Consider the following 14,572-nt stretch of genomic DNA (forward strand, 5'->3'; position numbering starts at 1 on the left):
AAATTCTCGTGGAAGCTGACAGGGGTTGCAGTGTTAGGTGAGTGAAAGAGGAAGTTTTCAAATGTCTTATGTTAAATGGATAATTTCTGCTCCTTTTTAATCTTAAGAAATTCCTCTGGATTGTGAACATCAGTCTGTGATACTGTCTTTCATCTGCTATAGAGATACTGAATACTTCTAGAAATAGTAGATCTTGGGGTGTATAAATATCTTTTGGAAACGACTATGTTTAGTAATATATAGAAATATTAAACATAATTTAAAATGGAGTATTGCTGCATTTTAATCATTTACTGTGTAAAGCTTTGCATTGACCTTTAGATCTGAATTCCTTTGTTTTCTCCGGATGATTACATTTCTAATACCTTTTTTGGTTTTAGACAATATCTATTTTTGTAATTTGTGGGGTTTATCTGTTACCTGTGCAGACTTTGATGCAATTTATTTTCTAAAAAGCTATTTTGTATTTCAAATGCAATAATTTTTTGTGGCATAAGAATTTATGTGGGTCTGCAGGAATCAAAGATTTCAAACAAATCAAAAATAGAAATCAAGGTTTATTTCAAATAATGTATTTAGAAATTGTCTTTATACAGGTAAATGGTTGCAGTTTTGTGACAAGAACAGCTATACCTGCAGACTTAATCAGGGTACAGTATTGCAAATTGAATTGTAATACTAATAATGAATACTAAAAACCTCAAACAATTTGTTTCAAACAAAAGTTGTGCTGTTGACTAATACTTTGTTTTGCATGCTGTGCTCTGTATCTGCATTGCTTGATATATAAATACAGTTTATCTTTAAACTTAAAATAAAAAACATCTTACTGCTTGTATTAAGGCTAATATAAGGCAAGACTTGCAGAAATGCTTTATGTCAGTGTTTTTGAGGTGTGAATTATACTAACAAAAGAGGTTACCAAGGTAATAAGATACTCAATGCTGTATTATATGTTAATGTTCTAAGGTGGCATTTGATACAGAATTTGATATTTGAGTTTGCTTATCTTGATAAAGCATAAACATGGCATGTTAAGGAACTTGGATTGATTTAGGAAGAAGAATTTGGAGTTGGAGAGATTTGTTCAGAACATGGAATGCAGCACTCTGAGATGCAACTAGAGGTGATGGTGAATGAATTGGCTGGGAAACAACAAGAGATTGAAGAACTAAACAGAGAGCTAGAAGAAATGAGGGCAGCATATGGTACAGAAGGATTGCAACAGGTATAATTACCTTATGTTGCTTTCTACTTACTACTTGGTTACATGCAGAAATGCAGAGTATCACCTGAAAGAGTTCACGCTTAAATACAGTTGTTCAGAATGCAGTCAGCGTGTTATATGGAATTATGTGTAATTTCTTTTAATCACATACCACGCGCTCTATTTCTTTGAATGGCATTTCCATCGTGTGTCCTTTTTCTCTATTTTGTGAGTAAAGTTTCAATGTTCTTTGCAGTGACTTTCTTCAAATCAGGAATGGAGAGATGATTTTCTTCGAGAAAAGTCCTAATTCTTCTTTAGTTGTGCAAAGACTGCATTTGTTTTATACCTTCTTGTTTCTAAAATACCCAAAAAAAAATCAGGTTTTACGTCCTAAGGAATGATATTACTAAGTTGGGCCTCAAACCAGAAAGGTATTTGTATACCTGAAATTCACTGATATTTCACAGTCTGAAATACAAGGCAACTGTGCCAGGATTATAATTTGGGTTTACAGTAATTTGGGATTACAGCGAAGTATTTCTTAATTTAGAAATACCATTCAAATATAAAGTTAGGTTGTAAAGAATATTAAATACTTCCAGTTAGAACAAGCGCTATGTCTTACTTGTCTCTTTCTTTTCATTTGGGTACAGACCATGTCACTGTATGCTTTTCTTTGTTTTGCAAAGAGCTATAGAATATGAAAATTGTTTTAAAATTCAGTCATTTTCACCTTCATTGTTACTGCACAGTTATAATTCTTTGCTTTTTCCATTTGTACTTTATCTTTGAAAATGGATGTTATGTTTTCCATTACCAGTGATCTTGGATTGGTTGCCTTGGAGGGAGATGGTTTATCATTGCTTTGTCTGTTGGTGAATCTCTGGTGTTGCACTTTAAGACAAGTTTACCTTCTAATTACGGTGTCTTACATCCATTGTGCTAAACATAATAGTCATAGCATAATAAAGAACATAATATAGTTTTATTTTCAAGCACTTGTGACTACTGTTTAAAGTGAAAATATTTGCGTTTTTAAATGACTATGATTACTATTTTAAAAATAAATCAAAATCTATTAAAACATGCTGCAGTACAATAATACATAAAATATTTTTTAGCTGCAGCATATTCTTTATGATAATGGTACAGTGCATAATATCTCAGCTGAGGAATGCATATGGTTTATTTTTCAAAAGAGGAAAGAATTGTAAAAACGGAGGATACAGCAGATGTGTTGTGTGTGGTAGTTCTGCCTGTTTGTTAAAGAAAACGCTTGAGCAAAAAAGTTGAAAAGGAACACACAAAAGTGTGTGGATTTGAATAGATAAATTTACTTATTCAATTTCATTGAACAAATGCAAAAGGAAAGATATGACACACTTAAGTGTCTGATCTGTTCCTATTTTTCTTTATTATAACAAGCATCTAGTATTTCTACTAGGTCCATATTTTTAAAATAGGAGCTCACTGTAGTGTTCTGAAAAGAACTTTAAAAGAATTTCCTCAAATTCTTTGCACAGGTTGGCATGTTTAAGGGCCTCTTGGTTTTTATGTCCCACTGAATAATATCCCTATCCTCTAAATCAATAATCTTTTTCTGAAAGCATTAGCATTTTACTTCAGTAATCAGCATGTAACCTGGAGAAACTTCTTTTTGAGAGCATAGTAAACAAAACAGTTACAGAAGGTGACTGATGGTTTTAGAAGTGTCCAATATGTAGAGATGAAGCATGTACTAGCTTTGAATGAGTTCAAATCAACAAAGTGACTTTAAAGTAAATAGCATATTGATTTTATGTATTTGCACATGAATATAGTCCCAATTAGTATTATAGGACTTCTGGCTAATGTTATCTTACCAAAAAAAAAAAAAACCACCACTGCAAAGGAATTTTTTTCTGTCCTTTTCTCATTTTTTTTTTTATCATCACAAATTATAGAAGGTGAACCTGTGAAATACACTGCATCAGTTTTGCAACCTGAGCTGATTTTTTATGTTGTTATGAATAAGGTCTGCAATGTAAGTTACCACACAGTGTCTATTATATACCTTTAATATAATCAATGCAATTTATTGCACTTTGTGACAGGTGACGTAACTTGCATTTATTGTGTGAAAAATGTGTGGACAAGAATAGTTGGACAAAATTGCTGATGCTTTATAATTGGGTATCCTGACTTCTATCATGATGGTATGGTTTACATGGCCACACTCTTTAGTTTAAAAGCAAATTCTATATTTAATCTTCTTAAAAGTTCCGATTTTGTTTTTTTGATAAGTATATTTATGGAGAACTTGTACACTGTTGTATGAAGACAAAAAATGTCACTGAAATGCTTACAAATAAGAGTTTGTGAAAACAAATTTTCCAGTATGTCTGCGTGACATCTTTTTAAGAGATGTTAGGGAGCACGTATTCCTGTTTAACTAGAACAAGTTAGTATTTTTTCTGTCTGTGGCTTTGATGTGTATTAATTGTTTAAATTTTATTTTTTTGTAGCTGCAAGAATTTGAAGCTGCTATTAAAAAAAGAGATGATATTATCACTCAGCTCACTACTAACCTACAGCAAGCACGGAAAGAAAAGGATGAAACTATGAGGGAGTTTTTGGAGCTTACAGAACAAAGCCAAAAACTGCAAATTCAGTTTCAGCACGTAAGTTACAGCACTAACAATGCTTATTTGGGTTTGAAAACTCATGTCACTTTGGAGGATCTGTAAATAGCTGCTTCCTGCAGAAATGCAGAATTTTATGCTTTTGCATTTTTGAAGATTTGGTCCCTTGGTATAGGGACCTGTATATTATCTGCAGTCAATTTAACAGTCCTACAGTTATCATTATAGTAGCTGGTTTATTGTACTAATTCACTATAAAACAATAGAGATTAGTCTGTTTTCTTTCCTAATGTGTAGTGATAGCTGCTGATAAATACTGTATGATGGCAATTATCTTAGGGAGAAAAACACTCATGTAATTACTGTTCTCAAAGATTTGGGCTGAAATCCAAAGAGTTACCTTTCCAATCAAAACAGCAAGCCATCAGTTTGGTGGGCCACCATTTCATGCTTCAGCCCTGTATTTTTGGATAAAATCTGCCTCTTGTGGTGTTCTTAATTACCTAGCTAATTAATTAAAATTGGATTCGTGAACCAGTAATTACAACTAGTTCATCTTACTATTTAGAGATTTTTCTGAGACACTGCTGTACTGTATTAGCTCACCATAAAACAATTTAATTTTAAATATTTTTTATTTATCAGTCTTCCAACAAAATAGCAGTATTTCAGTTCCTCCTAGGAGAAGTTATAGAATTTTGTGATTGTCTGTGCTTGTGAAGTGGAACATAAAATTGAAGACCATAGCTGTCTCTTTCTGTAGTGCAAGCTGTTTCTGAAACATTTCATACATTTGTTTGTTTGTTTGTTTGTTTGTTTTTAACATGTAAGTTACAGGCAAGTGAAGCCCTAAGGAACACCAGCCATAGTTGCACAGCTGCTGATTTATTACAAGCCAAGCAACAGATACTCTCACATCAACAACAGCTAGAAGAACAAGAATGTCTGCTGAAGAATTACCAGAAGAAGAATGAAGAATTTCAAGTGCAGATTGCACATCTTCATGATAAAATCAAAACATATGAAATGGTATGTTCCTTATTAGAAAATATCTCTTTTGTTATTCTTGTTTCTTTTTATGATTTTGTAGTTCCTTTGAAATGTAAGGCTCAGAGCACGGATTATGAGTGTGCTGCATGTAATGCATACACAGTTTTTAAATCTGTGTAAGACCACATGTGTTGACTTATCTGTTGATATTAAATGCATAATATGCATATAATTTAGAGCTGAGGTGCTTATGTCAATATTATTCATCATTTTTTTTAAAATTGCAGAAATATTTTCAATTGATGAAACTATCCTGAAAATTAGAATGTCTTTATAAAGTGATATCATTTTGTTAGATAAAAAATAAGAACCTGCCTGAACAACCTTTTCTGTCTTGAGGAAAGAATTTCTTCACGTACATTTTATATTGTCCATAATGGTAGACTTCTTAGAAGTACTTAAAATAAAAAAAAAAAAGGTCATTAAAAGTGAGAAAATACAAAGTTTTCAGTAGATTGTGCCAAATATCTTCTGAAATATCAGAGAACAACTAGAAAAAAAAAGGAAATAATTTTTGTTGTGATTTTTTCTCTCCTTTGGAGAGCAAAGGGGAGAAGTCACATATCCCAAATGTACAGAAAACCTCCAAAAGAGGGCAAGAAATAACTTATTTAGTTTTTATAAATGATCATTATTCTATGATATTCTCAAGAAAGGCATTGTGTTTAAATAGCTAAATGTATAAATGTTCTAATGTGTTTAGGAAATGAACTAAAAATAAAAATGTTTTTGCTCATTTTTAAGGAAAAGCACAAAAACGAGGGTGAAGATATGAGTAGACTACAAGAAAAAGAAGCATTAGTTGAAGAGCTGGAAGCAAAACTTGGAGAAGAAGAAAAAAATTCATTTCAGCTTAAGGAAAAATTATCAGATGTCAGTAAATTACACGAAGAATTAAAAGAACAGATTTCACTAAAGAACCAGGAGATAAGTAACATGAGAGTTGAACTTACCACCTACAAACAGAAAGAAAGACAATGTTCTGATGAAATAAAACAATTAATGGGGACTGTGGAAGAACTGCAGAAACGATGTTATAAAGACAGCCAGACCGAGGCTGACATTGTGCAAAGAATGGAATTGGAAACACAAAGGAGACTGGCACAACTTCAGGCTGAATTAGACGAAATGCATGGCCAACAGATTGTCCAAATGAAGCAAGAATTAATTAAGCAACATGCAATGGAAATTGAACAGCGTCTTTCACAACAAAAAGTAGAATTGGAGAAAACTTCAAGTCTGTGTTTGAATGATAATGTTAATAAAGATCAAATGCATTTAATGAATATTAAAATTAATGAATTGAATGTGAAGTTGCAAGATGCTGATAATGAAAGGGAAAAAATAAAGCAAGAATTGTCACAACAGATGGAAGTAATTTCAGCAGAGAAGTCTCTTCAACAAACTAAAATTGAAGATCTTTTCCAAGAACTGAACTTTTCAAGAGAGCAGGTTCAAAGAGCCAAACAAACTATAATGGATATGGAATGTAGGTTGAATGAAGCTGAAAAATACCAGTTTGTGATTGAAGATCTAAAAACTCAGCTGGCTTCTGCCTCTGAATTTAGGAAGGAATTGGAATTAAAACATGACGCAGAAGTTACAAATTACAAAATAAAACTTGAAATGCTTGAACGGGAGAAGGATGCAGTTTTAGACAGGATGGCAGAGTCTCAAGAAGCAGAATTAGAGAGACTGAGGACAAAGCTTCTGTTTAGTCATGAAGAGGAACTTTCCAAACTTAAAGAAGACTTGCAAAAAGAGCACATGGTGAACATGGAAAGCCTTAAAGATAACTTGAATATGCACCATAAACAGCAGGTAGATGGTATACAAAAAGAAATGAGTCAAAAGATAGAAGTCATGCAGCTTGAAAAGGACAACTTAATCACAAAGCAAAATCAGTTGATATTAGAGATTTCAAAATTAAAAGATTTACAGCAGTCTATTGTAAATTCTAAATCTGAAGAAATGACCCTTCAAATTCATGAGCTGCAGAAGGAAATTGAAGTGCTTAGGCAAGAAGAAAAAGAAAAAGGTACTCTTGAACAAGAAATTCAAGAGCTGCAGCTTAAAACTGAATTGATGCAGAAACAAATGAGGGAGACAGAAGATAGCCTTCAAAACAAATGTTCAGAACTTGAAACACAAAATAACCTTCTTCAGGGGGAAAACAAAACTCTGGAAGAGAAACTAAAAAACATGTTGGTAGTCTCTGAAGCAAGTGACATTGTTAATGACAGTATTAGTTCTAAGTCAGAAAATGTGGATGTGCAAAAAAGAATAGAAAATCTGATTGCTGAAAATGAGCAACTCAAAAAACAAAACAATCAACTCCAAGAGGATACTGAAAGGCAGAAGAGTGCATTTTTGTCTACTGAGAAAGAACTTGAAGCTAATTATAAAAAGCTGCAGAAAGAGTGTGCAAGCCTTCTGAAGGCAAAAATTGAGTTAGAAGAGAACAACACTAAGCAGGAAGCTGAATATAAAGTCAAACTCAAAGCTTTGAGCGAAGAACTTCAGCACTTGCAAAGCAATAGACCAGTTGTATTTAAAACTAGAACTGCTGGTTTTGAAGGGAGTAAAGAAAAGATGTCCAGGGCAGACACACTTGAGACTGGAGAAGTTGTTGAGAAAGATGCGACAGAACTTATGGAAAAGCTTGAGGTTACCCAACGTGAGAACCTGGAATTATCCCTTAGACTTTCTGATCTTTCTGAACAGTTAAAGTCAAAGCACAGTGAAATTTGTTGTTTAAATGAAGAAGTTAAATCCTTAAAAGATGAGAAAGAACAAGTTCTAGCAAAATGTAAAGAACTAGAAGATATAATTAGCCATGCTCAGAGAGGAAGTATTAGTAGTACTGGACCTAAGACAAAATGCTTTAAAGGAAAAGCCGTAAAGACTGCTACTCCAGCATCTGAGAATAGAACTAAAACATCTGGGCCTAGCAATGAAGTCAATGTAAGAGAAAATCTGGGTTCAGGTAAAGATACCAGTCATCAGGTAACAAAAGGAAAGGAAATTCAGCAAATGTTGAAACCAGAGCAGCCATCTCTTGTAGAACATTTGCATGAGATGACAGACAGGCTGCCAGATGAAACATCGCTAATAGCCAGTACACAGAGTGAAAATAATAATCTTCAGCAGCAAGTGAATACATTAAAATCAGAACAGGTATGTTACATAAAACTGTAAAGAACCTACCTACAAAAATTTCTAGGAGCTTGCCCTTGGATATTTGTATCATATTTTTCCTTTTAGCTGCTTTAAAGTGCATTTGCATTGTGATGGGTGCGTGGCAGAAAGTGGCCAATGGTTGAAAGTGATTGCATGAATGACCAGACCTTGTAGCCATAGTCAACGTGTATAAGGATGCTATTTTTCAGTGAAAGAAATACCCTTTGTTTGCATTTAATTAAATCATCAACAACAAAAAAGTAAGGAGGAGAAGACATCTAGAGCACTTCATCTTTTGATATAGCATTTACCTTAATTACTTGAGATGAAAATTTATGCAGGACACATTGTTTCCTCTGGGATTAGATTTTCAGTACTGTAAATTCTCAGGTAAACAGTATAAGGAGAGAATGAGACTCTTTACTTCTACAGTCATCTTTTACCAAACTTATGAAATACTAATATTCCACTATCAAAATTTTTGTGTATGTGTGGTTATCACTTCTTGGATGTGAGTGTAAGAAGAGATGCGGATTTCTAAAGGACATGGGAAGATGGTCTTAACTGATCCGAAGTTTGGTATTCAGTTAAGTCAAAGTACTCTGGTCCTCAGTCATCTGAGAATTCAACAAATGTAAAGGCAATGTTTTCTGTGTGATACCTGTTTTTAATCTTCAAGCACTGGTAGTCAGTCTTGCTGAAGCAGTTGAAGTTATTTGGAAATTTGTTTCCCAAGGCAATTAACATCACCAATATCCATAGTAGCAGAAGCTATTTTTCAGACACTCAAGGCTTTTTTTGAGTCACAGAATAATGTAATTTGGAAGAGACATCTGGAGGTTATCTGGTCCAAACCCTACTCAAGGCAGGGCCTACTTAGTTCAGTTATTTATTTATTTATTTATTTTAAATTTGCCCATGTCCACAGATAGATTGAGCAAATTCTCATCTGGTTGATGTGTGTGCTATTTAAGATGCCTCTCTTCAGGGAAGTTTCATTGGAAATCAGTAAGCAGACAGTGTCCTCTTTGGCACCTATCCACCCCTGAAAATAAAGTGCCTCAAAAGACAAAAATACAGTTTGCAAATGTAATTTGCTGTAATGACTCCATAGAACATAGTCTGCACTGAGATGATCTGAAGCATTCAAATTCCCAACCATATGGTAACTGTAAGGATATGTGTTCTCAATATTAAGTGCAATGTTTAAAGGTCATTGTGCTTGCAGCTGTTTTTCCAAAGGCAGAAACTGAAGAATATTGTGTTTTGTCATTTAGTTTGTTTATTTTATTTTAAGTTAAAGAAGTGTCTTACTATTTTGTTATGATTTAAGTTTTTAAAATGTGTATATTTAAACTTTTATTTAATGTGTAACATATATGCAACATTCCATTCAACATATTAATTCCTGAAATTCACAAAGACTGGACATTTCTTGTTTTCTTGTTTCTTACTCTTTGTAAAATGTCTGTTTTTATTCAAAGACTGATTTACAGCTACAGATGGAAGCACAGCGCATTTGCCTGTCCCTGGTTTATTCAGCTCATGTAGATCAGGTTCGTGAGTACCTGAAAGCAGAAAAAGAGAGTGCACTTTGCAGTCTTAAAGAGGAGCTTGCACATAGTCATCTACAAGAGATGAATGATCTTAAAAAAATGCATCAGCTGGAGCTCCAGACCTTGAAAATTCAGCAAGCAGGTAACGACCAAAATTACAGGAGAAAAGCTCTTGGAATGAAAAATAGTATCTTTAATAGAAAAAAAAGCACAGGAATCTGGGGGGAAGTGTATGTAGCTGTACAACAAATTATTTTTATAGAACATTTTGAAGTGGTTTTGTGCCAAATTATTTCCCCATTATAATTAGTCTGTTGCTTACTTAAAAAATAAAATGTGTGTGTATACATAGCAAGAGAGGGAGAGAGAAAAGGAATGGAAAGTATTGCAGCTCATGTTTTGCTGTATAGCTCATAATTCGTATTAGGTCAATTAATTCCAAAGAACTATATGATAGATTCATCTATCAGTTTGAATTCCTTACTACAATATTAAACAAATGCATTAACAAAATATTTTTTAGCTTCTTTCATTCAATTTCTGCTTTGGCTTCCTGCCCCCATTAAGTAAGCTTCTTTGATACAACTTTCAGGAATATTGTTCTTTGCATTTCTGCCTCAGTCAGCTTTTATGTTATCTCGTTGCTTTTCCATCACTACATTTTCTGTCACTCCATGATATGCCCTTTTGTGATATTTTTGGCATAATAACTTCTTTGCCCCCCAGTATATTTAAGTAAAGTTTGATCTTTCTAGAGCTCACTGACACATGAAGCCATTTCTTATCCCTTATTCCTGTTGAACATGCAGTTTTACTCTAATAATTGAATCTATCTCTGTGATGGAACAAGAAAGAGGGAACAAAAAACTGTGCATTTCTAAGAGGAGGTAGTCTCACTGACGCAGGGAATTAGGCCTTTGAAAAATTGTTGTGTATCAAGTATTTAAAAATAATATCAATAATTTGTGTTCATAGATGATGAAGTCACGTCTACTCAGAAACTTATAGAAAAGCTGAATGAAGCTGTAACTGTGGAATGTTCTAGGCTCACACAGGTAAGACTTAACAAAAAGCCTTTTTTTAAATGGAACTTTTGTAAATGAAGAATTATGTGTACAGTGAGTCACCATGTTTTTCTGCATCTTTAGCCTGCTCTAGCTGACCCTGCTTTTTGCATCATCTTCAACAGGTTTTCTTTGCAGCTCTTCTCTTTGCCTTGATCTCTAGATACAGACTGATCTTCTAAAATAAGGTTGCAAGGGTTTTTGCTTTTTTTTCTAAACTATTTCATGTCCTTGTCTCTTAATCTTCCTTTTTTTTGTTGTTTTTTTTTTTTTTTTTTTTATCTGCTAATTATATTTGCCAAGTATATTTGCCTTTGGAAAAAAGTTTTAGACTGTAAGTTTTTTGACTAAATAGCTGTCAGACATCACACATGTTAACACAAAGGACATCACCCTCTCATATCAACAATAAGTCATTTCTTAGCTGCAGAATATCTTTCAAAGACTTCAAGTGTTTTAGAAGTACATCAGAATTGCTGTCTATATTGTTTTCAGTAGCTAAATATTATGATCAAAAATTCAGGATTGTTTTTAGTCTGTATTCTAGTATCAGCCACTAATGACGCTATTTTGCCATATATTTTTTGAAGACTACTTATTTCTGGATAAATTAAGCTATATTCATAAACACTATATGCCACAATTTTCTAATCATTAATACATTCAGTTGTTGTGTTTGGTGGGATTTCTTTTCTTTCTTTGCTGGCATATTTTCAACACCTTTTTTGAAAAGTGGATATCAGAGTTAGTGGAATTATTCTACTTGAGAGCCACCATGGTGGGGATTAAGCAGGACTTCATGACAGCTCACAGAAAGTAGCAGGTGGATGAAATTCTTTGGCATTATTTCAGAGCTAGGAAGAACACTGTCAAACTATACGATTCCACGTTGAACTTTTGGAAAAATTACGATTTTATTTTTGTAAATTGAATTTAGTGTCTTTTGATTCCAAAATGTTTATATAAGGAATCCCATCATTTGCCTTGGGCAGGCTAAGTTTCTCTTCAAGTATCATATATCTTCTGAAAGCAAATACATAAATTTTCTGTTCACCTACTCTTTGTAAATATGGTGGCTATTTTGCTGGCCACATAGAACCAACAAATGTGAGGCATTCTTTTTATGATTTGCTTGCATTTTTCTGCTGCCATTACATTTACTGAATATTTAACAACAAGATGAATGGTAAGCTCTGAGAAGATATAAATTTCTGCCATAGGGAATCCTTTTTCCAAGTAAAACTGCAGTTAACCAGAAAGAAACATTTACAATGAGAAAGAAACAATTTACAATTACAAAATTTACAAGCAAGAAGCATTTACAATGTAAATTTTCTTTCAGCATTGATAAAGGAAACCTTACTATGCAAAATTTTAATACTTAAAAGCATGAACTTAAATGGCTGTGCCAAAATATACATATTTATGTTTTAGCTGGAAAGTCTTTTCATACATGTTTCTTTTACCAGGAGTTTTAAAGGTTGTCTAGGAACATCTTATGCCATCATTTTTACAGAAGATAATATAAAATAATAATTTCTTGTCACCATTTTTCTCTGTGAATTATCACTGCTACATTAATAAACAATTCTTCATTTTTTTTCTTTGTTTCATTCATTTTGCAGGATTTGTGTGATAACTGGAATGAACAATCTTCAACTGTTATAGAATCTGATCATAGGGAACAAGATATTTTCCATAGACCTGCTGATGAGAAAGAAAAACTGAATGTAGAATCACCAAGACACAGAGGTCAGGCTCACGGTAATGTCATTCTACTATCATATTGGTTTAAAAAAAAATTAAAATTCAAGACTGACAATTATACCATTAGTTGTTCAGGTGCTATTTCATGTGCCTAAATAGCTGCTTTATAGATTTCCTCACTATTCTGAACAACTTTTCTTGTATTTTCTTGTGCTGTTTTCATTATAGTGGAAATTGTTGAAAAAAGTGATTATTTTTTTCTTCTTCTGTAGAAGAAGCAGGCAGACATACAAAAAAAAATCAACACTATATAAAAGTGTATTCTAAAACTTGGAGGTGCTATCACTATGTAATGCTTATTGGATAAGTCTTCAGTGAAGAACTTGTGAACAATACATTGTATTAAAATTTATGCTTGAATGTTCAATTTCAACTTTTGTTAATTTCCTGATCATCTATGTAATTTAGCTTTGCAAGAACATATGGAAGCACTTCTGCACAAGATAATGGAAGAATATAGTAGGCTGACAGCACTTCAAACACAGTTGATGAAGGATTGTAAACAGGTACACTTTTTATGATGTTGGAGTGTATAGGCCTTTGAGTTGTCTCTCTTGCATGAATTCCTCCTGGATCAGGGAAAGAATGTATTTGAAATTGCGTTTATGCATCCTGGTTGAGTGGCATAGCAGTGCCATGGTTAGATAAATTGGAGTAGGCTGCTGCCTATGTGACAGAAGTGTAGATTGGCTGAGGTTGGAAGGCACCTCTGGAGATTGTCTATTCCGATCCCTGCACAAAGCAGACTTAGCTAGACTAGGCTGCCTAAGACTTAAGTTTTGGGGTTTTGAGTGTCTCCAAGGCTGGAGGCTACGCAGCCTCATTGGACAACCTTCTCTTCTCCAGGCTACCCAGCTCTCTCAGACTTTCCTTGTAAGACCGTTACGTCAAGCCCCATCTCCTCATGAGATTTTTTTTTTTAATTATTTTTTTTGCTTCTACTCACCTAGTTTGTATCTGGACTCACCCCTTCTCTCATACTAGATAGCACAGCACTGGACCCAGCTTTCCAGATGTGTTTCACAAGCTGAGTAAAGAGAAAGGATCACCTCCCTCATCCTGATGGCAACTCTCTAATGCAGTCCAAGGGGCTGTTGGACTTTTGTTGTAATGGAACATTTCTGGCTTCTGTCCGACTTGCTATACACCAAGGCCCCCAGGTCCCTTGTTCCAAAGCCACTTTCTAGCTGGTCAGTCCCCTGCATGTTCCTGGTGCAGAGGGGTTATTCCTCTCCAGGCACAGGACCTTGCATTTCTCTCTGCTGAAATTTATGAGGCTCCTTTCAGCCAATGTCTCTGTCTAGCCTGTTGAGGTCTCACTGAATGGTAGCACAACCATACGGTGTATCAACCAATCCTCACAATTTTGTATAGTCTGCAAACCTGCTGAGGGTGTGCTCTGTCCCATCATCAAGGATGTTACTGAAAAGTTTAAACAGTATTAGCCCCAGTAGCGACCCATTAGGTACACTAGTGATTGCCTTCCATCTGGACTTCATGACACCAGTCACAACCTTTTAAGCCCAGTTGTTCAGCCTGTGTTCAGTCTGCCTGACCATCCCCATTCCTCATTGATTTGTCTGTGGGCATTTAGTGGGAGGCAGTGTAGACAAGTTGGTCAAGCATGATTTCCCTTTCATAAATCCATGCTCCCAAGTGGAGTATCTTTCTGGCTTTGTGTGTTTAGAAGTGGTTTCCAGAATGATTTGCTTCATCACCTTTCCGGAGATCAAAATGAGCCTGACTGGCCTGTAGTTCCTCATCTTCCTTCTTTCTCCTCTTGAATGTAGGAGTGACATTTGCTTTTAAGTCTTCAGAAACCTCCCCCAGTCACTGTGGCTGCTGAAAGATAATCAAAAATGACCTTGCAGTGACATAGATCAGTTCCCCCAGCACTCGCTGGTGCATTCCATTAGTCCCAATCAAATTGCTCACATCCAATTTGTTTAAACGTTCCCTAACCTCATCCTCCTCCAGGTAAGCCTGTCTTGCTTCAAACTTTTACACTGCTCTCAGGGGGCTGGGAATCTGGAAGACAAATCTTATCAGTAAATTTGGAGTTAGGTACTTTGATGTATTAAATAAGGTACTCTAGTTATATCTAAAGATTGTTGTAGGTAATGT

The 14,572-nt window shown here is 34.4% G+C and overlaps 1 protein-coding gene across 12 annotated transcripts in view; it reads left to right on the forward strand.

Annotated features, from left to right (window-relative positions):
• The window catches only part of AKAP9 (A-kinase anchoring protein 9), a 110,246-nt gene that overhangs the window by 36,241 nt on the left and 59,433 nt on the right, over window positions 1–14,572 (forward strand). For 7 of the 12 annotated variants that reach the window (XM_080582531.1, XM_080582534.1, XM_080582536.1 and 4 more), the window contains 9 exons: window positions 597–650; window positions 1,058–1,228; window positions 3,715–3,870; window positions 4,663–4,860; window positions 5,626–8,058; window positions 9,546–9,759; window positions 10,593–10,672; window positions 12,307–12,445; window positions 12,857–12,954. In XM_080582531.1, the coding sequence (XP_080438657.1) occupies window positions 597–650; window positions 1,058–1,228; window positions 3,715–3,870; window positions 4,663–4,860; window positions 5,626–8,058; window positions 9,546–9,759; window positions 10,593–10,672; window positions 12,307–12,445; window positions 12,857–12,954 (3,543 nt within the window). The remainder of the gene's footprint in view (window positions 1–596; window positions 651–1,057; window positions 1,229–3,714; window positions 3,871–4,662; window positions 4,861–5,625; window positions 8,059–9,545; window positions 9,760–10,592; window positions 10,673–12,306; window positions 12,446–12,856; window positions 12,955–14,572) is intronic. The other 5 variants (XM_080582537.1, XM_080582538.1, XM_080582532.1 and 2 more) reach the window with 3 other exon arrangements.

The sequence above is a fragment of the Anser brachyrhynchus genome (genome assembly GCF_964034855.1).
Source record: "Anser brachyrhynchus genome assembly, chromosome: 2".
NCBI lineage: Eukaryota > Metazoa > Chordata > Aves > Anseriformes > Anatidae > Anser > Anser brachyrhynchus.